Here is a 23,496-nt window from a genome sequence, read left to right on the forward strand (position 1 = left end):
AGAGCCAGTCAAAAGATTGGCCCTCATCCCCGGTTGTCTGGAGGCTGAAGAGCAAGCTGAGCAACCCTAATCCAGTCACATTGCTCCAGTCTCAGCAGAGACTCAGTCTATTTGGAGGATTTTATAATTCAGTGACCTACTAGGGCATGTTTGTAAGGCCTAATAATTAAAGACAAGGATAGTTACTCTAAAAGGAAGAGAGAATGGTATCTCACTTCTCAGATAAGTGTGTTTTTAAATCCAGCTTTCTGATCTACTCGATATCTATATGAACAGTTGAATATTTGTCCTGAGGCCCCAGGCAGGGAAGATGCACACCTGTATTTCTGCCATTCAATGCTTCAGAGTGTTTATGATACATGAGTTTCCTGTGGGTCAGCTAGTAGGCAGCTCACTGTGGGCTACTTAATTTTCTCCAGATGGTGCTTGCAGAGTGAGGGAAACAGAGAGGCTGTGCTGACAACTGCAGGTGGCGAGCTGTGGGTACCAGAATATTTCCCCTGATTAAAAAGGAAACTCTGACGTTGGGGATCCCCAACTTGTGAATGTCCTGGATAATCACAAGGACACCACACAAGAGAAACAGTTGTCAGTCAGGGGGAATTTCAGATCAGTCCGTCTGGACCAAGAGAAGGCTACAAGAGCACCATGTAAGCCAGTGATGTCAGAACTTTCCCACCTCGTTTCAATCTACCCTGTTCCAACATGGCCTAAGGAATGAAGATCCAGAGAGGGAGAGACAAGGAACGTTGCAGAAATGGATACATCGATGCTTCCTGGTAGGTCCCCTGGGCCTCAGCAGGGGACAGGGAAACAAGGAATAGGCTGAATATGAGATGGAGTTGACACTTGAATGACCTGGCTTTGTGAAACCCAGAGTGATAGAATGTATGGAATCATTGCAAGGTTGCAGAAAATGAGGATGCAGTGGAGTGTGGGTGAAGACAGCCACTGGAGGATGATGGACGCAGTTCATGTTTGTATCTGCTATGGTCTCAAACTTTGTGTCCCCCAGAGATTTCATATGATGAAATCCTGATTCCCATGCTTATGGTATCCATAGGTGGTGCCTTTCTGAGGTGATAGAATTATAAGGATGGAGCCTCCTCAATGAGATGAGTGCTTTTATGCACATAGACACACAGAGGTCCCAAGCCCTTCTCCCCGTTTGAGGACACAATAAGAAGTGTGTAACCAGAAAAGACCCTGCATGACCACGCTGTGGAAATCCATTTCCATTGTTTATAAGTCTGTGATATTTTTTATAAAAACCAAGAAGGTTTAAGACAGCATCCTCACAATCTTCACACAGTTCAGTAAACCTCATGCTATTTGTACAAAGGTGCGGGGCACTGATCCTGGCTGGTCTAACACTGTGACAGTGGGCTGACAGTTTGCGGCTGGCTTTCATAAAGGATCCTGAGGATTCAGTCTTCTTGGTAGCATGACCAGAACCATGAACAATTGTCTGATACTTTGATTCTCATAACTTGACCCAGAATAATTTTCTGTGATTCTTACATAATCTCTTAATGGTCTTCTTTGTAATGTCAGCTTCTGCTATTTGTGACTAATTTTAATAGGAGATTCATTCTCTCAATTGTAGGGGTGGCTTTTCTTTTGATTTTCAATTCAATGAAAATAAGAAATGTTAACAAATTGTCCTCTTAGATTCCAAATCTCTACAGAGTCTGTGTTTATTTTTTTAAGAGAAGACCCATTTCACAGAGCATGTATTAAAAAGCTGTAAATTTCAAAGAAGCTTTTTATGGGATAGATCATTAGGACCATCTCCGAGCTGGATGCCATAGATGTATATTTAGCACTCATCGCTGATTCGGCACGCCAGGATCTTGCTGTACATGTCAACTTTACGTGAATCACTGCGCAGGCACTTGAACAGGTTATAAAGTGCAGAATGACGTACATCTTCATCGCTGGACACAAGGTCTCGGTATCCTGACCAGTACATGCGAAACTCGGACACCTTCTCCCTGACTGGACGAATAATCTGAATACCCAAAAGACAATGATTTCTTATGCTTTTTATTAGTATTTCCTTATCTTTGTCCCTTGTAATTCTCAAATTATGATTTGGGGAACACATGCAAAAGTAAAACTCTCTACATATGGATTTTGGAGCCAGCCTATGAGAAAACAATTAGGAATCTAAAAAGTAGAAACATAACTCAAGTTTAGTTTTAACTTTCTCTTTTCTTCCTTCCCAATCTCATCCTTTGATTTGAGGAGGACAGAGAAAGAAAACAAGTGGAACTTCAATAGCAGATGTCCTGGGATACTTTGAGGAAAATGCTGAGCTTGGAAATTCTGTTCTCTAGTTCTCTTACTCTTGAAAATATTTCAACCACCTGTGCCCAGGAAGACGCAAGCTTTTGGTGGAATCGTGTGCAATAGAGGAAAGGCTGCACATGTCAAAAATTGCAGTGAAATTCTGATTTGCTTACAGTGGAATCTATCACTTTAAATGACTAGGCTCCTGCTTTATGTAGTAGCAGTCTAGCATATAGAATTCATGAATCTTTTTCTTACAAAATGAAATATTTCAAAACTCCTTATGCATTACAGAGGTCAACACTTTCATTCATGAACAAAGCAAGAAAGCCCTCTGCAGGATGCTCACCTGGGTGAATCGCCTCTCTAAGATTTTTTGAAGTTTTAATGATTTTTTAGCATTCTCTAAAGCATTTGTATTGATAGCATCTGTGAGGTCTTTCTCAATCTGCTTCTCATTGCCTGGATCAACCAGAGGAGTAGTCCAGAGGTACTGTAACATGAGTATCCACTTAGTAAGGTCTTCATTCTAAGCAAATATAAGAAACAGTCTCATTGAAATAATCATAATTCAGTGGTTTTGGTTACATGTGATGTTTGCTCAGAGCAGCTGACCTAAAAGACTTTTGCTTATTCCTATGTGTATGCAGAGATTTTTGAAGGTAGTAAAAGTTGCAAAATTGTAATCTGTAAACTATTAGTTCACACGTCACTGAATTATTAATAAACAGGGTTATTTTGGGAATTAATACTTCTGATGAGTTCTAATTTATAGCATGAATTTTCTTTTTCCTCTGAAATTCTACCACCCACTCAGTGAGTTCTTTGATGTTTGTCTATTTGCATTATAGAAATCTAAGTATTTTATGACAAGTCAGTATGTGCCTGCAGTACCTGACCCAGGAAAGAGGCATTCTACCTGTGTCCACATCATTGTCACACAGTGATTCTTTCATATTAATGAATCAGATGAGTCATTCGTATTGATTTTCGATTGGTAATTTGTTTTGTGATCTTACAACAAAGAGACAATCAAGAAGACATGCCATTCCTAAACAGGCTTTCTTTCCTCTGTTGATCCCAACACCTGCCCCCATGCTGGTATCAGAAGAGTCTGTCTTGTTGACACGTGTCCAGGCAGAAAACGGCACAGCGTTGTCTTTAGTAACAGCATCGGTGGGATTCACAATGGAGGGTTTTCCCCCCAGGTTCACTACTACTAACAGAATTGAGCATGAAAATCCTGGGTTCTGAAGATCTCTAGTTAATATACTTGATTTCTTTACAGCCATGAACTGTTTTAATGGTAAAGAACTGAGAACTGAGTAGGATGAAATATAGTAATGCACATAAAGTGCTTAGTAACATGTATGGCCATGTAGTAACTCTCAATAAACTTTAAATTCAAGCTTATTGAAAAATCCCTCATCCTCCTTGTTTTTGAACTTTTCCTTTACTTGATCATCCTCATTATTAATGAGCTTAACAGAGGAAAAGAATGCTGGTATCATTGAGAAAGTTGTAGAGAAAAGATAGAATTTTAAGGGGGAATGCATGTGAAAATATTTTAAATAATGTTAGGTTTAAGGATAATGCAGGAAATCAGAAAGGAGTGATGATAATGGTGAAAATATGGAGTTGTCATTAATCATTGAGGCTTGATATGTAAACTGTGTTGTTCTCAAAACAAGGCAATTGTTGCAGCCATGAGAAGCAAAGCAATGTTATATAAGCCTTTGTGGGAGAAACTTACAAATTAAAAATAAAAGGTGACGGAGGAGTCATTGAGAGTGACGAATGAAGGAGGTGTCAGAGAAGTAGAAGCAGAATCAGAAGAACCTTGAAAGTCAGACGCGCTGGCTCGAATGGTGCGGTGTAGGACTCCCATGTACAAGTCACTACTAACAGGGAGTACTCAAAATTGGGGTGTGTTTCTTACATATTCATAAACTTTGCAAACTTCTTTTTACACATGGAAGTTCCCATTCATTTCCTGTTTTTGTGCAGAATAATAGCTGCAATCCTGTGTCTAATGCATTACCTGAGCTAAACTTGTCTGCATGGACAATTTATAGATCTGTTGTTTATTTTGCTACTACAGATCTTTAGTTATCCCTTGATTTCCCTTATGCTTCATCAACTGCATAATATGATTTCTCTTCAACTGCTTACAATTCCTCCACCCTATTCTTCATGTACAGTTTCCATTACATCTCATAATCTGAAGCATGGTAAGCTACATACTTTCACATTAGATCTGGTGAAAAACAAGGGTTAAATACTCACGTTCATCTGTTGGGCTTTTGCTCTTTTTCCAGGAGCATGGAGGAAATTGGTGTGGCAGTCATTGGTGGCATTGATATACTCTAATTTAATCTGGGGATACTTTTCTTCCTAAAGGGATCAGGCAATTAGTTAGGGTTGTTGGGTATTCAGTAGATGAGCCCATTACCAGAACATTAACATGTCTGAAAGACGTGTAATTTTTTAATCGGGAGGCATCACAAAATTTGAAAGTCATTCTTTTCTTACTTTTTCTATATATTGTCTCTATAAAAATGATTTTACATCTAACTTTCCTAAGTTCAAACTTTTCCCTTCTCTATTTTATCATTATCTTAGTATTTGAACCAAATATAGTACTTTTGTACCAATACTTGGTGCCTTCCAGGTTACAGTAGTAGTAAAGAACATTCCTGCCAATGCAGGAGATATAAGAAGACTCAGGTTGGATCCCTTGGTGAGGAGCATCCCTTGCACGAGGGTACAGCAGCACACTCCTATACTCTTGCCTGGCAAATCTATAGATAGAGGAGCCTAATGGGCTACAGTCAGTAGGGTTGCAAAGAGTTGGACACAACTGATATGACTTAGAATGCATGCATGCGCCTATATTTAACCATTTAATCTCAAGTTTACTGTGGGTTAGAGCCAATATATTCCCTTATTAGGAGTAATACAGTAATGACTGATCTCTCTGAACCAGCTCACCAAAAAGATTACTGTTCATCCCAGGGGCAGAATACAATATTGTTTATAGTGACAAAATGGTACAGCAGAAAAACATGGCATAAAGTTATAGGAAATACTAACGAATGGACTGAGAAAAATAAGAGTAGAAAAATCTAACTAACACTTTAATAGAGAAAAATTAATCTTTAACGGAAGTTATGAACATTTGATGAGATTACTTGGAAAGGTTGGAAAAAAATGGACAGTCTAAAATAGAGGATGAAACAAATACTAGTGAGTACACAGAACTACATGAATTTAATAGAAACCTTTAGCACCGCCTTTTATTAGCTGTCTGCTCTATTGTGTGCTCCTTGAATGACCGAAAAAAATTAACATACAACTTTCAAATACCTTCATCAGAAAGAGAATAATTGTTTCCAATTGTAAACTCCCCTTCTATTGTAGCTCCACACCTATTCACTGCAAATCTTAAAACAATAATTTGTAACATTAAAAAAACTACCAGTATTCTTTTTTGTGACCGGGATTCAGCTTTGTTTAACATGTTCCATCCACCCAGTTCACTGCAGAGCAGTTCTCATTTATTGGCTATTTACACTGAGCCTGGAGAAGAAAGCCCACAGAGACACTGAAGGACCAGAAAATCACCATGCTTCATTTTCCCCAGTCCCACCTAAAAGTGCTTTCTGTCAGATAGTATTATGGACTGAATGTGTGTTCTTCAAATTCATGTGTTAGAGCCAGAATTGCCAAAGTACTGTGTTTTGAAAAGGGTTCTGACTTTTTGGCACGCCATGGTCTATAGCCCACCAGACTCCTCTGTCCATGGGATTTCTCAGGCAAGAATACTGGAGTGGCTTGCCATTCCATTCTCCAGGGAGTCTTCCAGACACAGGGATAGAACCTAGGACTCTCCCATTGTGGGCAGATTCTTTACCATCTGAGCCACCAGCAAAGCCCATTAAGGTTAAATGAGCTCTTAGGGTGCAACACTCATCCAATAGGTTTAGTGTCTCCAGGAAGCGAAACACCAGAGAATTTTCCCTTCTGTGTCTGTGTCTGTGTGTCCTTTCCTCTGTCTCTCTTCCCCACCCCACACCCTGTGTGAGGACGCAAGGAGAAGCCATCCTGGGAAGAAAGAGTTCTCAGCAGAGCCTCACCTTGCCGGTGCTCTGATCTGGGACTTCTAGCACCCAGAGCTGTGAGGAAATAAATTTCTGGTGTTTTTGCCCTGAGTCTATTGTATTCTTTTATGGCATTCCTAGCTGACAAGTACAAAATCATTTATTTTGGAAATTTAAAAAAGAAAATGAATGTAAGGAAATTGAAAAAGTTATTGCACTTCCTAGGAAACTTTCAGATTTCACAAAACTGGTCCTTTCTTTGATTTCCACGTCTTATGAGCTGACAGCATCTTTAACCTTGAGAGTGTGTTAGTTGAAGTTTGGCTGATGCAGCCCTCTTGTTGAAAGGACAGTATGGCCCAGTCACTTACACAAAGGTACCTTCTGGGAGCCTGGCGGGCTACAGTCCATGGGGTCCCAGGAGACGGAACTGACTTAGTAACTAAACTACCACCACCAAAGTACTTACAAACTCATTGTACATTCTTGTGGAAAGTTTATGCATGTCATGGGACAGCCTGGAGACACGGCTAAACGTTGTTCTAAGGAACTTCAGAGGGACGCCAAACACATCAGGACCGCAGGACGGGCATAAGTTGCCTTGGCACAGGAGCAGATTTGACAGGACCAGCAGCAGGAGCAGGCAGGACCCTGCTAAAATAAAAACATGAGCCATTCTGAGATGATCTAGTCACCTGAGGTTATCAAATCCATCCTGTGGAGGGAAGCCTTTTCTTTCCCTGTTGCTCTGAGCAGGAATTGGAGCTGTAGTAGCTGGGGTGGGGAAGTAGGAGTGCCTTCTGTGTGAATTTAGATGGATGATGATATTTGGACAGATGGATATTTGGAGAAGTAGGATACTCCCTGCATTTTTGTATTGCTCCCAGAGGTACTTCTGTGCTCTGCAAACATTTGGGACTTAATTCTGAGCCAGAGTATTTAGGCCCTTCTTTTAAGACAGTTTAATGTTGGGACTCTGCAGACTCTGAGCAGTGAGGCCCTATAGGAGTGTGTTATTTTTTCACTCTACATTGACCAGTGCTTGAATTCTAGACACAGAAATGACAAGAAGTGTACAGTTGACCTGTGTGGTTTACCATCATGCTGGGGTAACAGTAAACACATGACTGACTGATCGCTACTATTGAGTACAGAGAGAATACTAAGAGAAAAAGGTACTGTACCTTGGATCTGCTAACTCACCTTCATAACCCCATGCATGTCTTTGATACTTTCCCAAAAGCTCTAAAACATCTTAAAATTTGTGTTTCACAGTAACCCTGTGAGGTAGCCTTCATCTTCACTATGATCATCAAGTTATGTTAATGAAGATGCAATGACTTGTGGAGGGCAAATAATTTTCCCTGGTCCCATTATTAGCAGATGGAGGTGACTGGGCACCAATGCAGTCATCTGTTCACTTCCTGATGTCACATCACACATGTCTGTGGGCTCTCAGTCTGCATGTGTGTAACCAGGACCATATCAGGAGCTGTGATGACTCTGCTTAACGCAAAAGATATTTTGTCTTTGACTGCAAATGAAAGGTCATGCTGACCGCAGGCAGGAAAGCACCAGCCGGAAAATGCTGACAGAGAAGCCCCCGCCGGAAAGTCCCGGATAAGTCCCAGGGACAGACATCCACCAATCAATGGCCTGTTGCCAGGCAGACTGATGGACACAAAGGCACCGAGACTCCGGCCAATCAAAAACTGGCACGAGACCAGAAAGTCCAACCAGCACCCTAGAGCCCGACCCTAACCGTATATGGAAAGGTCCCGCCACGTCCACAGCCGCCAGGGTATATAGGTGTCGCCCCCCTTCCCGCAGGTTGCAGACTCCCGCTTTCCCCCTGCTCGTGCCTGGGAGCTCTGCCCGGGAGCGATTGCCCAATAAAAGCCTCCTGATACTCCAGCACTCTCTTTGTCTTGCCGAGGCATTCTTACATTTGGCGCACAACGTGGGGCTCGAGGTGAGTGCCCCAGCTCATGCAGTGCGGGGCCCCTCAAGCTCCACCACCGCGGCCATATGTGCCCCAGCCATGGACCAACCTCCCAGACGGCAGACGATGGGGTAAGTCCCTCTGGCTTTGGGTCCCGCCACCCTGGGCTACCACTTCCTAGGGCCAGATAACCGGTGCGCACTTATCAGGCCCTCATCCAGCAGGAGTGCCTCCTCCCGGTTCTCAGCTCATGCTGGAGATGTCCTAATCAGCTGAGTAACCCCCGGTCTCTCTCGAGACCTCCGATCTGGCTGCCTCTGTTTGCCTGGGGACGCCCGGACAATAGAGGCTAGCCCCACGTGGTCGCCATGGGGTCAGCGGCCTCCAAACACGAGTCCAATTGGTCTACTCCACTAGAATGCCTGCTGGCCAACCTAAAAAATCTGAGGTTAACAGGCTACGTCCGGCCAAAATGGCTCACTTTTTTGTGCTAAGAGGCTTGGCCTCAATACCCCCTAGACAATGATTCCCATTGGCCCCCCACAGGGACGCTAGACTTTGATGTCCTCCGTGATCTAGATAATTACTGTCGGAGAATGGGAAAATGGTCCGAGGTCCCCTACGTACAGGCTTTCTGGACACTGCGCTCCCGCCCTACCCTTTGCACAACCTGCTCCCCGACCCAAATTATGCTCACCATGGCTCCTAAACGGCCCGCCTGCCCAAATCCAGACCCCTCTCCCAAAGAATCGCCAGGCCCTGAGTCCTCTGCCTTCTCTATTCCCCCAGACGACCTGGTCGCCCCCCTGCCCTATGCTCCTCTGACTCCAGCAGCTCCCTCCCCCACTCCCACTTCCCTAACTGCCCCAACAACACCTCCCCACACTTCCTCAATCGATACACAACTGACTGAAACTATATACCTCCCTCCTACTCCCGTTCTCTATCCTCCATTACCTCCCCTAATACCCTCCCCATCACCGGTCAGCTCACACACATGGTCCCATGGACAGCCGTCCCGAGATTCTTTTCCCGGTGCCCCGGCCCCCCCACTCCCTCTGAGACAAGTAACTGGAGCCGAGGGCTTGGCACAGGTCCACATCCCCTTCTCCCTCCAAGACCTGTCTCAAATCGAGGCCAAGCTTGGGTCATTCTCATCCAACCCTACCCATTACATCAAGCAGTTCACCCAACTGACCCGCTCATACGCCTTAACCTGGAAAGATATCTATGTGGTCTTAGGTTCCACCACCACCCCAGAAGAGCGACAAGCCATCTGGATGGCCTCTAAGACCCAGGCCAACCAGAGACACTTCGCTAACCCCTCTCCTGAGCGCCCCCCAGGGGCCCAGGCAGTCCCCAACACAGACCCTAACTGGGACTATCAGGAGACCGGGGGAGGCGAACTCAGGGTCAGATATATGGTAGAGTGCCTCCTGGGTGGCATGGAAGCCACTTCTAATAAAGTGGTCAACTTCCTCAAGCTGGATAAGATCACCCAGGGCCCTGACGAAAACCCCGCTATGTTCTTAAATAGGCTGACAGAGGCCCTTATCCAATATACCCGACTGGCTCCAGACTCCCCAGCCGGAGCAGTCACTCTGGCCAACTGTTTTATCTCTCAATCTGCCCCCGACATCCAAAAAAAACTGGCCAAGGCTGAGGGCGGCCCTCAGACTCCCATACGAGACCTGGTAAAAATGGCCTTTAAAGTTTACAATGCCCGGGAAGAGACTGCAGAGGCTAGTCATAAAGCCAGACTGAGACAAAAGGGCGAACTCCAGGCCAGCCTCCCCAACCAACAAACCCAGGCTCCGATAGCAACCCTGCGGCCGGCAACGGGCTCGGGCCCACAAAAACCCCCACCGGGGGCCTGCTTCAAATGCGGCAAAGAGGGACACTGGGCCAAAATGTGTCCTAACCCAAGACCGCCCACAAGGCCCTGCCCAAAGTGCAGGCAACGCGGGCACTGGGCAAGTGACTGTCCCTCGGCCTCTCGCCCCTGACCCCAGGGGGTAAGGGACCAGAGTGACCCAGGATGACTCCGAACCCAGACCCCGCCCTACAACTGCTGACCTTCGGTGAAGACTGAAGCCGCCCAGACTCAGGAACCCCGATAACCCAAGCCGAGCCCAGGGTAATGCTCCAGGTAGCAGGTAAGTCCATTGACTTCTTGGTTGACACGGGGGCTACCTATTCGGTCCTTCCCTCTTTTGGAGGCACCTTGCGTCCTTCCCGGGTCTCGGTAATGGGATTTGACGGCCAGCTGTCACAGCCTTTAGAGACCAAGCCCTTAAACTGCCAATTAGACAATTGCCTATTCACCCACTCCTTTCTAGTTATTCCCTCCTGCCTGACCCCTCTGCTAGGGAGAGATAAGGCCACACTTCACCTAGCCCCAGGGACTTTCCCTTCCACAGGCAGATTCCTACTGCTACTCACTGGGTCCTCTAGCTCCCAAATAGATCCCCAGGTTTGGGACACCAAGATCCCAACAATTGCCCAACACCAACCCCCAGTCCTCATCCACCTAAAAGACCCCACCTGTTTTCCGGCTCAGGCCCAGTTCCCCCTGTCCCAGCCCAACCTTCGAGGGCTTAAGCCAATCATTTCTGCCTCCTGGGACAGGGCCTACTGGTCCCCACCTCGTCCCCATGTAATACCCCCATCCTTTTGGTCCGTAAGGCCTCAGGAGCCTACCGACTAGTCCAAGACCTCCGGCTTATCAACGAGGCCGTTGTCCCTACACACCCGCTGGTCCCCAACCTCTATACTTTATTGTCCCAAATACCCACGGGCACCACCCACTTCACGGTAATCGATCTCAAAGATGCATTCTTTTCCATACCAATCCACCCCGCCTGTCAATTTCTGTTTGCCTTCACCTGGACTGATCCTGACACCAGACAGGCCACTCAACTCACGTGGATGGTCCTGCCTCAGGGGTTTCGAGATAGCCCTCATTACTTCGGCCAGGCCCTGGCCCGGGACCTGGCCCTCTGCCCTCTTAGCCCTAGTACCCTGCTCCAATATGTAGATGACCTCTTACTATGTAGCCCTTCCGAAGATCTCTCAAAACAACACACCACAGCTCTCCTTAACTTCCTGGCCTCCAGAGGATACCGGGCCTCACAGTCAAAGGCCCAACTCACCCAGTCCTCAGTTACTTACCTGGGGTTACAAATTACCCCCACCACCAAGGCCCTCACAACCGACCGTTGCCAACTCCTCCGGTCTATCCAGCCTCCAACTAACGGAGACCAAATCCTGTCTTTCCTGGGCCTGGCGGGGTTCTTCCGCCATTGGGTTCCCAACTATGCCTCCCTGGCGAGACCCCTCTACACAGCGGCACAGGAAACCCCACAGGGGCCACTCTCCTCACAAGACGAGGTCACCCGAGCCTTCCTCACGTTACAGGCCGCCCTGACATCTGCCGCTCCCCTCTCCCTGCCTAATCCAAACTACCCATATCATCTCTATACTGATGAAAAGGGGGGAATAGCCTTTGGGGCCCTGGTACAGCCGGTGGGCTCTGAGTTGCTGCCTGTCGCCTTCATCTCCAAACAACTAGACCCCACTGCCAGGTGATGGTTCCCCTGCCTATGAGCACTGGCAGCGGCAGCAGCGGTTTACATGGACGCAAAAAATTACTTCAAAATCAACCTCTAACCATTTTCTCCCCTCACCACCTCAGTGACCTCTTGGCTTCCAGGTTCCTCTTTGACCTCAGTGACTCCAGACTACAGCAGTTCCACTTAATATTCCTAGACAGCCCGCAGGTCACCGTGGGACGTAGTTCCCAGCTGAACCCGCTATCTGCGCTTCCGTCTCTCCCGATTTCCTCAAGAGTCCCTGCTCACCAGTGTACCGAGATCTTGGACTCTCTGACACAGCCACCTCCAAACCTCTTTGCAGAGCCACTGCCGGATCCCGATATAACCGTGTTTGTCGATGGGAGTTCGAAAAAGGACCCAGATGGGCGCCGGGCAGCGGCCTACGCTGTAGTCACCCTACAGAAAGTCCTTGAGGCCCAACCCCTCCCACTAGGAACAACTTCCCAAAAGGCAGAACTAACTGCAATGACCCGAGCCCCACACCTAGCAAGAAACAAAAGGGCCAATATCTACATAGACTCTAAGTACGCTTTCCTAATCGCCCACTCACACGCAGCAATCTGGAAAGAGAGAGGCTTTCTCACAACTAAGGGCTCCCCCATATGTAATGCCTCCCATATTACCAGACTACTGGAGGCCATCCCCCTGCCAAAAGAAGTAGCCAGCTTACATCGCCGGGGACACCAGGCAGCTCGTGATAAAATAGCCCAGGGTAATAATTTGGCTGACCAAGTGGCCCGGCAAACCGCCCTGCAGCAAGAGGCGGTCCCTCTACTGGTCCTGGAAACATCCTTTACCCCTAAATACACCAAGGCAGAAACCAGAGCTCTACTCGCCCAGGAGGGGACACAAACACATCCTTCCAGATGGATCACCCTCCACGAAAAACTGGTCCTCCCTGAACAACAAGCCATCACCATCATAAAGCAGATCCATGACATCCTCCATATCGGACCGCGAGCTCTCTTAACTTTCCTTAGCCTGCTCTTCTCCCCTCTTCACCTTAGACAGGCCATCCAGACCGTACATCGCTCCTGTTTGACCTGCGCAATGATCTCTCCTCAAGGAGGGCTCCGGCCCCCCCAGGAAACCCACCAGCTGAGAGGACATCTGCCCAGTCAAGATTGGCAGGTGGACTTCACTCACATGCCCAAACACTGGGCTTATCGTTATCTGCTGGTACTCGTGGACACATTCTCAGGATGGGTCGAGGCCTTCCCCACCTCCTGCGAAACAGCCGCAATAGTATCCGAAACGCTGGTCAAACACATCATCCCCCGGTTCGGACTCCCTAGCTCCCTCCAGTCCGATAACGGACCTGCTTTTGTTTCGCAGATAACCCAGCAGGTAGCTGCAGCCCTCAACATCACCTGGCATCGTCACATCCCGTACTGACCCCAGTCATCGGGTAAGGTAGAATGGGCCAACTGGGTCCTCACAGCCCACCTCGCCAAGCTCGCCTCAGAAGTGTGGCTCTCCTGGGTCGACCTCCTCCCCTTGGCTCTCACCCGCATCCGCACAACACCATACTCAAAGACAGGTTTGACCCCCTTCAAACTGCTGTACGGCAGGCCCTACCTGCTGACCCTTCTGCCCCCAGAAAAACCACCTCCCCTGGCCAATTATCTGCCCCTCTTCACCCGCCTGCGCGCCTTACTCAGGGAACATGCAGATCGGTTCCTGCCACAACCTGGAGAAGGTGATGGTTCCATCAGACCGCTGTTGCCCAGGGACCAGGTGCTACTCAGGACCCTGTCTCCCAGGCCCCTCCAACCTCGTTGGACGGATCCTTACACAGTAGTCCTGACCACCCCCACTGCAGCCAACCTCTCAGGCCTCGAACCCTGGTACCACGTGACCAGGCTCAAACGAGCCCCCCCAGGCCTTCCAGAAAGAGATCCAGGCTTAGGCTCGGGTCCAAAGGCTTCGCCAGGAGACACATACCAGTCCTCTCTAACGGGGCCCACAAAACTAAAAATCTCCCGGACCCCCTTCCCACCAGTGGCCAAAGAATGACAGGTACCCTCCTATTGCTTGTTCTCCTTGGTCAGACCTACGGGGGATTTGATGACCCAGCTAAGGCGAGGCAAATCCTGGCCAGGCAAATGGGAAAACCTTGTGACTGCACCGGGGGTACTCTCTCCCAATATCCTGAGGGAAGGGTCAGACACGTCCAATCAGTCAACTGCAGGGACAAAATGGCTTACAGCTTTATAGGGTCGGGATACGAGTCTTCCTCAAATGGATACTCACACATTGGAAAAGCCAATTCATGGCAATGCGTTAACGCCATCCAGACCCCAGAACCCCTACCCCCAGGTCAGCTCAAGAATTGCTCTTGCTGAGAATACCAGGAAACTCTCCACTCTCTATGCTACCTTAAGGAACAGGCAAGCCAATGCAGGGGCCCAAAAATAAGAATTATTGGACTGCAACACAAACAGGACACTTCCCGGGTACATCGGGCCCAGGCCCTTCCTCACCTGTGTGCCCAAATAAGGCAGGTAAAGAGGTCTGCTGGAACCTAAAGGCACCCATACACGTCTCAGATGGAGGAGGGGTCCAGGATATGGCACGAAGAGAACAAGCCCAACAAAGACTCCAAGAAGTAATGGACCATTACTTTCCAAAAGTCCATTACCATCCCCTGGCCCTGCCTGATCAGCGGGGCCCTCTACAACTAGACCCAGCAACTACAAACTTAATACAGCTAATATGGAACACCCTAAATCAGTCCAGCCCCGAGTGGGCCCAAGATTGCTGGATATGCCTAGCCGTAGGAACCCCTCGCCTGCTAGCCGTGCCGGCCAACCTCTCCCAACCTGTCAACACCTCTGTATACCCAGCAGCGTGTAAAGTGACACCACCCTTGCAGGCACAACCGATAGAAGCCTCAATAGGATACTGCCTAAGAGGCCAAATAACAGACAATGAGACAGCTCTAGACGAGGGGGTGGGAGACTTTGCCAGCTGCACCACAATACAGAACATCACCACCTCAATATGCGCCCCTCATCCCCTGGTCTTTGTCTGTGGAGGAAACCTGGACTATACTTTCCTCCCTACAAACTGGACTGGAACCTGCGTACTCGCAGTCCTGCTCCCAGACATTGACCTGATATCAGGAAAAGAACCAGTCCCCATACCCACTCTAGACCATGTGGCCGGGAAAAAAAAGCGAGCTATCCAAATGGTACCCCTGCTGATGGGACTGGGCTTATCCACCAGCTTAGCGGCAGGGGCAGCAGGGATCGGCCTCTCACAGCACAGATATGCCAAGCTCTCCCAACAGATCATATCAGATGTCCAACATGTGGCTGACACCATGTTAGAACTTCAGGGGCAAATAGATTCTCTAGCAGAAGTTGTCCTCCAAAATAGACGTGGGCTAGACCTCCTCACTGCCCAAGAGGGCGGCACATGCCTTTTCTTACAGGAAAGATGCTGTTTCTATGCCAACCGCTCCAGAATAGTCCAGACTAAGATTAAGGAGCTACAGGACTACCTGGAACAAAGGCGCAGACAGCTCCAGGAGAGCCCCCTCTGGACCGGACTCTATGGTTTACTCCCATACCTCTTGCTACTTCTAGGCCCTATACTCCTGCTGGTTATGAGCCTCACCATAGGCCCCTGCCTCCTCCAACTTGTTTTTTGCAGGGTCCAAAAAATAGCGCAGGCCACGACCGGACAGGCCATGATACTAACAGCTTACACTCAACTCAATCAAGAAGACATAGACCCACCTCACAATCCTACATAAGCTGAACTTTCGTCCCGACCAGCCCTGACCCCCACGTCGCCCCCATTCAGCAGGCAGTAGCCAGAAGACAAACGTAGTCCCTTGTCCTATACCAAAAGGCCAGGATGAAAGGTCACGCTGACCGCAGGCGGGAAAGCTGCAGCCAGAAAATGCTGACAGAGAAGCCCCCGCCGGAAAGTCCCGGATAAGTCCCAGGGACAGACATCCACCAATCAATGGCCTGTTGCCAGGCAGACTGATGGACACAAAGGCACCAAGACTCCGGCCAATCAAAAACTGGCACGAGACCAGAAAGTCCAACCAGCACCCTAGAGCCCGACCCTAACCGTATATGGAAAGGTCCCGCCACGTCCACAGCCGCCAGGGTATATAGGTGTCGCCCCCCTTCCCGCAGGTTGCAGACTCCCGCTTTCCCCCTGCTCATGCCTGGGAGCTCTGCCTGGGAGCGATTGCCCAATAAAAGCCTCCTGATACTCCGTCGCTCTCTTTGTCTTGCCGGGGCGTTCTTACACAAAACAGCAGTGACCATAGAACATTGGTTTTATCCACTCGTTCTGCTCTGTCTCTAAAACACTCACCGTTAAAGTCTTTGACAATTATCAGTGTAGGGGCCTGGTTTTCCTGGCCAACGTTGCTTCTAGGCAACTTGACAACTCTTCTACTATTAAGCATCCTTAATCTTCTCATTACATTTGTTTCTTCGAGAAAATGGCAGGTAAATCTCCAAATAGTAATACAAGAATATTACCTAATCAGCACCCAAGACAGCGTCATTGGCTCTGTGAATAAAGGCCTGACTTTGATGTTTTAGGGAGTAAATTCATCTGTCTGGTCGGGAGTATATCCTGACAACCCATGGGACTTAGTTTTTGAACCATCTCCAAACACCACCGCTTGATAAGAGAACTAGACCTTCATGCTTCCATTATGTATTTTAATATTTCACAAATTACTTCTGGCCCTACTTTTGGCCAACAGAAGCATAAAATCATAGACTCTTGCAAGCTTGATTTTAATATTACTTTTCCTGTCCGTCCTTTGTAAGTAAGTAAAATTTAAGACTGAAGTGAGGAGAATAGAGTTTGGACAAGAAACTGATTAAACAGGAATTTTATCCTCCTGAATGAGATCTGAACATGATTCTTTTTCCAATTTTCCAGAATAGTGGTAATTTAATGAAGGATAAGATATCAGCATTTACTAGGTTTTCTCTGCTCTTAGTTAGCTTAAAGTGGCATGGTATCTAAGAATAAAATGGTTATTTAAAATTAGGTGATAAAAATCAAAGAACTGGTTCTCAAAAAGAAGACATATAAGTTGGAGAAATTTGGGACAATCTCTGTCATCAACTAAAGAGCTTATTGTGACAGGCAAGGAGAATAATAGCTTGTATAACATAGATGTGTTTCTGTGTATATATTCTGTGCATGTATACATGTGTTATGAATAAATATATGCTTAATTCCTACATGGAACTTTGGACCTTATAAAATTCAATTTTATAAGTGGCAGTAAATGTAACAGAATACCCTAATTCTTAATATAATTGATCATTTGTTGGTTGATGACTAACAATATGATATATGATTTTTTTTCTGTTAAATTGTTATTTGTGTGTTTGCTTTGGTAGCATATATATATTAGAAAATTTAAATAATACTGAGAAGATTAGCATGGCCCTGGCCCAAGGATAACACACAAATTTATGAAGCCTTCCATATTTTTCTCTAACAGCTTCAAGGGGTCCGATGGGAATCAAGGTGGGAAGGAGATTCAAGACTGAGGCGACATAGGTAAACCTATGGCTGACTCATGTTGATGGTTGGCAGAAAGCAGTACAGTATTGTAAAGTAATTAGCCTTCAATTAAACATCAATAAATTTAATGATTAAAACTGTTACCGGGGATCATATAACAGGTTCAGATATCCATTGAATGACTAAAGAGGATCTGACTGCAAACTGATGGTGTCAATTATCCTTGGTCAGTGATTCATTAACTTTATAGTTGAATGAGAAAAGTAAGCTAACAAACACTATTGTCTGTGACTCAGTGTCATAGCAAGCTATAATCCTTGTCTGCGTTTGCTTTTAGGCGGCATTGTGCCCAAACTTTGAAACTGACACCGTTCCCAGAAGCACACAGTCATAAGTTCTGTTCAGGGTTTCTGTTCCTGATGCTGGAGGCTTCTGTTCGCTGGTCCACTAGGTCTGAAACTTTCTCTCCTGAGCATTCTCTGGTTCTATCATGTGCACAAGTCTTTCTATTTTGATTGTCTAATTTGATTCTCTTATTCTTTTGATCAGACTACCAAGTCTCTTTACGATTTACTTTTCAGACCCTTTTGTGCTTTGATTTTTCTGATGCTCATTAGTGTATTTGCTTCCATGTCTACCTCTCTGAGTAGTTTTCAGTCTCTACAAATACCCTTCCCTATTTGCTTACTGTCTGGATTTTGGCGTTCAGCATCAGCATACTTTTATGAACTTCATTTTCCTTCTGGTGAAGTTTCCGGTATACAGTTTAAGCTGATGGGCTCCCATCTGGCTTTTTCGTGTTGTCTCCAAAAAATTAGAGAACTCTGCTTTCTTTCTAGGCAATACTGCCCCTTCATTTAATACCATTGCTAATTTTCTGTGATTTCACCTCCTGCCTCATAAGCTTTGTCTTTCTCAGTCTACTCTAACTTGAGCACTATGTGTCTCTATGTTGGTATTACTATTTTATTTTATTTTGTTAATTTTAATTGGAGGCTAGTTACTTTATAATATTGTATTGGTTTTGCCATACATTGACAAGAATCCACCATGGGTGTAAAAGTATGCCCATCCTGACCCTCTTCCCACCTCTCTCCCCATCCCATCCTTCTGGGTCATCCCAGTGCACCAGCCCCGAGCACCCTGGATCATGCAGCGAACCTGGACTGGCAATTCATGTCATATGTGATAATATACATGGTTCAATGCCATTCTCCCAAGTCAGCCCACCCTCACCCTCTCCCACAGAGTCCAGAAGACTTCTATACAACTGTGTGTCTTTTGCTGTCTCGCATACAAGGTTATCGTTACCATATTTCTAAAGTCCATATATTATGTTAGTGTGCTGTATTGGTGTTTTACTTTCTGGCTTACTTCACTCTGTATAATAAGCTCCAGTCTCATCCACCTCTTTAGAACTGATTTAAATTTATTCTTTTTAATGGCTGAGTAATATTCCATTGTGTATGCATACCACAAAAGTTTAAAGGTGTGGTGATGGCAATGTTACTTAATAGAGAGGGAAACTCGTTTCTAATACATACACAAATGGGGGTTGACAAGATGATGATTGGGTAGTTGGAAGTGGGGTACACCTCTCTCCACCAATGCATCAAGAACATCTAAAGACACAGCAGTTCTCACAGAAGACCAGGTGAATACTGGCATGACTCCATGACTACAGAGAAGGAATGTCTGGATCCACACAGAACTTGGTAGGAGAAAGGAAAGAAGGGACAAGGAGGAAGGGGAAAGAAGGAGTGAACAGGTGGGACCTGCCTGCACCTGGGTCTGAGGGAGCTGAAGCGCAGGGGAGAGATCCCCGCCTCCATGACCGTCCTCTGGAATAGGGGAGTCATTTGAAGCTGTTGGGGAGTGAACTAACTAATCAGCGACCGTCTGAATGGAGTGAGAACCACATAGACAAGCCATGCTGCTGCCTTTCATACCTCGGACAGGGTTGTAAGTCCACTGGTGTCCATGGAAGCTGAGAGCTGGAGCCATGGGGACTGCAGAATGACCCCAGGGTGAGAAGTCCTGTTGACCGTGCGGAGTCAGCCAGATGGGATGGGATGGAGGAAATCTGCTGCATCGAATGCTACTTAAGGAAATCCACGAGGCCATAAAAGTAGGGCTCAGTTGCCTGTGGAGTAGAGCTATCTCTTTCTCCATGCTGGTACCTGTAGGTTGAGCAATAGAGAAGACTTCAGTGAGGGTGTTCCTTGAGTGCCTGATGCACTAAGCAATGAAGAGTTTTGAATGTCTATATACACTACCCTACCCTGTTCTCTGTCTAAATTGTGTATATTAACATTGTAAAATTTTTATTAACTTAAATTTCTTCTGGTAGAGTTTCTGGTTTACAAATTAAGCTAATTCCTCACATCTGACTCATTCTTGGTGTTTGAATAAACTTTGAGAACCTTCCTCCCTCTCAAGGTAATACTGCCCTTTACTTTACTACCATTGCTGACTTCCCATACTTTCACTTCTTCCTACTATATTCTATGTTTTTCTCTATTCACTATAACTTTAGTAGTATTTGTCCCTATGTTGCTATTAATATTTATAATAAATTATTAACCCAATGCAGTAGAGAATCAAAAGGACTTCAGTTTCAACACTAGTAATAAATTACCCCCAAATTATAATCCATTAGTGATCCCATTTGAAACTGATTTTCTATCAATATATTAGTGAGGTCTCTGAAGTCATTTTCCTTACTAGGTGGCTCAATTTTAAAAGGAAATATGGAAACAATTGACCTTCCTTTTTGTATGTCTCATTAGTTAGTATGCAAATATTAGTTTTGCTTTTTTTTTCCCCCTGTGAGGCTGTGCTTAGTAAATATTATAGCTCACTGTGGGGTGATTTCTATTGACTGAAGAATGTACACTGTGAACTGTCATTGTCAAACATGTGAATGGAGATGAAGAAAGTAATGTCAGGAAGGCACAGGCTTTTGTTGCTCTAGCAGGAAAACCTTGCAGTGTCTCTCATCTATAGTCTGATCTTCAGATTTAATGAAACTCTTACTTTTCTTATGCTCCATTAAAAATTTGAATTATTTGGGGTTTTTTGCCCTCGAGTTGTATGTCTCATGTATTTTTGGATATTAAGCCCTTATGAAATATATGATTTGGAAATATCTTTTGTCAATCTGTAAAAAGCCATTTGATTTTGTTGATGTTCCTTTCTTTGGAGTTTGATGTGGTCCCACTTGTTTGTTTTTGCAGTTGTTGCCTTTGCTTTTAGTGTGAGACCCAAAAATTCATTGCAAAGACCGATGGCAAGAAGATTACCTCAATGATTTCTTCTAGCTGTTTAATCACTTAAAGTCTTATGTTCAATTTTTTAATCCCTTTTTAGTTGACTTTTGTGTATGCTAAAAGATGGGGGCACAGTTTCACTTTTTCATAGCACTATCCAGTTTTCCCAGTGCCGTATTTGAAAAGCTTCTCCTTTCCCCACTGGATATTCTTGGGTCCTTTTTCATAAGCTAACAGACAATATATGGGTGTGCAGTTCTTTCTGGCTTTGTTGTTCTGCTCTGTTGATCTATGTGTCTGTTTCCATGCCAGTCAATCAATATGAAACATGTTTCCTTTTGTGTCTTTTAAACATTTCTTTCATGAGTGTCTTGAATATTTTCTTACATAGATCTTTCAACACCTTGTTTTAATTTATTTCTAACTATTTTAATTTTTTAATGCAATTATAAATGGAATTATTTGTATTTCTGTAATTTTTTTGGTGTATGGAAAGGTACCTGAGTTTTATATATTCAAATGCAATATACAAAATATATGCTATTTTTTACAGAATAGACAATTTTCCCCCCAAATAAGACATACAGAATCCCAAGAAGTATATGACAAGATGCTCAACATCATATCAGGGAAGTGCAAATCAAAAGTATAACACCAAAAAAAAAAAAAAAAGTATAACACCAACCACCTCACTCCTATTTAAATAGCTTCTATCAAAAAGTAAGAAACAAGTTTGGCTGAGGATGTGTAGAAAATGGAGGTCTTAATGGATTCTTGGTAGGAATGTATATTGGTGCAACTCCCATGGAATACCTTTGGGAAGTTTCTCACGAAATTTCACACTTTTGGATATATATTCATTCCTGAATATATATTCAAAGGAAATGAAGTAATTACCTCAAAGAGAAATCTTTACTCCCATATTCACTGCATCAATATTGACAATCGCCTGCGGCTGCTGCTGCTAAGTCACTTCAGTCATGTCCGACTCTGTGCGACCCCATAGACATCATCCCACCAGGCTCCCCCATCCCTGGGATTGTCCAGGCAAGAACACTAGAGTAGGTTGCCATTTCCTTTGCTGATGCATGAAAGTGAAAAGTGAAAGTGAAGTCATGACTGACTTTTAGTGACCTCAAGGACTGCAGCCTACCAGGCTCCTCCATCCATGGGATTTTCCAGGCAAGTGTACTGGAGTGGTTGCCGTTTCCTTCTCCATCACAGTAGCCTGGAAACAACCTATTGGAAAAAAATTCTAAATATCTGTCAGCATGTGACGAGATTAAAACAATGCAGTGTGATTTATATATATATATATGAATTTTATTTAGCCATTAAAAAAGAAAGAAATTCTTTGATATGTGGCAGCATGGATGAAATTGGAGGGCCTTATGCTAAGTGAAATAAGTTAGAGAAAGACAGATACTGTATGATCTATTTGTAAGAAATCTAAAAAAAAAAAAAAAAAAAAAATAGTGGAACTCAGAAACGGTGTAGGAAAGTGCCAGGGCTTGGAGAGTGAAGGAAATAGGAACGGGTTTGTAAAAGGTTATACATCTTAACATATGAAAATTATAAGGTCTGAGGATCTAATGTGTAGCATGATGACTATAACTGATAAAATTGTGTTGTATAATTGGTGATGTCTAAGAGAATGGAACTTATCTGTGTTCTCTTCAAAAAATAAAAGGGAAACATGTCAGATGATAGCTATGTTACTTAAGTTAGTAGAAAGGGAAACTCTTTTCTAATACATATGTAAATGAGGGTCAGCACTATGGCAGAGGGGTAGGGGGAAATGGCATTTGGAGTGGCTTGCCATTTCCTCCTCCAGAGAAGCTTCCTGAACCAGGGTTTGAACCATATCCTGTGTCTCCTACATTGCAGGCAGATTCTTTAGCTGCTGAGCCATCAGGGTAGTCCTAACAACTCTACAGTATGACCTAGAAATTCTACTATTGGGCATATACCCTGAGAAAACCATAATTCAAACACACACATGTGCCAGGAGCCAACTCACGAGATCCCACCCATGACAAGGTCATGAGGAGAAAACTGACAGGCAAGGCGGATCAGGTTTTCAGGGATTCCAAAAAGCTGCCCCCGGCACTCACCTTAAAGATGATATCTGTGTTTCTGATGCTTGCTTCAACAGACTACTCCTTAATTTCTGTGACACAGGCAGAAGGCCTTTCCCGATCTCTTTCCAAATAAGAATCAATTTAGAAGTTTAATCAATAAATTTCCTGGGTGGTGGTATCTTATGAGATTATCCAGGATGAAAGGAGTGTTTCAATTTAAACTCCTATGCTGGCATTCTAGTTTGATTAGCAAATGCCTCTATGCCCTTGGTACTAATAAGCATGACTGCTTACAATACCCTAATCATAAAACAGCATAAAGAACCTAATCATATAAAGGCCCTAATAGACATAGAGCCCTTCGGGGAGTGAGGAAGCCCTATTAGAAAACACAAGAAAAATTATTCTAAAAGTGGCTATTGGGTTAACATTTGCTTGCTGTGTTTCTGCTCTTAATGTGCTAAGGTTAAGTTATGGAAACCATTGTTAATATACTTAAAGGTCTAGAAAAATAAGAGCTTAGCCCTAGTGTGGTAACAATGAGATGGTTGTTAATTGTCAGCCAGGAGTGCTAGGCAGAGGCTACCTCACTGAAGCCACAGAGTCTGGATGGGGTAATCCTCTTAGATAAATTCAACTGACAACTTCTGCAGAAGAATTGACCTTTGCGTTAACAAGGTT

The 23,496-nt window shown here is 45.0% G+C and overlaps 1 protein-coding gene and 1 non-coding gene across 2 annotated transcripts; one reads left to right on the forward strand and one right to left on the reverse strand.

Moving 5' to 3' along the window:
* Positions 1-1,819: 1,819 nt before the first annotated feature.
* LOC133059179 (chorionic somatomammotropin hormone 2-like) lies at positions 1,820-19,589 on the reverse strand. The gene is made up of 5 exons (XM_061146205.1): positions 19,415-19,589; positions 6,862-7,043; positions 4,579-4,686; positions 2,642-2,821; positions 1,820-2,011 (listed from the first exon to the last, which is right to left on the reverse strand). Exons 1-5 carry the CDS (start codon positions 19,587-19,589, stop codon positions 1,820-1,822), a joined length of 837 nt encoding a protein of 278 aa, XP_061002188.1.
* LOC133060030 (U6 spliceosomal RNA) lies at positions 17,325-17,433 on the forward strand. The gene has a single exon (XR_009693699.1). It is a non-coding gene; the product is annotated as a U6 spliceosomal RNA (small nuclear RNA).
* Positions 19,590-23,496: the final 3,907 nt, after the last annotated feature.

Source organism: Dama dama, chromosome 7 (assembly GCF_033118175.1).
Source record: "Dama dama isolate Ldn47 chromosome 7, ASM3311817v1, whole genome shotgun sequence".
In the NCBI taxonomy this organism is placed as follows: Eukaryota; Metazoa; Chordata; class Mammalia; order Artiodactyla; family Cervidae; genus Dama; species Dama dama.

Bases quoted from the DNA above. Each gene is read 5' to 3' on its own strand.
- LOC133059179 (XM_061146205.1), bottom strand. From the start codon at position 19,589: ATGGCCTCGTGGATTTCCTTAAGTAGCATTCGATGCAGCAGATTTCCT. The intron at 7,044-19,414 runs GTATGAAAGGCA...TTATTTTAGCAG, and splicing joins GACTTACAACCCTGTCCGAG to GGTCCTGCCTGCTCCTGCTG. The intron at 2,012-2,641 runs GTGAGCATCCTG...TTGGGTATTCAG, and splicing joins TAGAGAGGCGATTCACCCAG to ATTATTCGTCCAGTCAGGGA.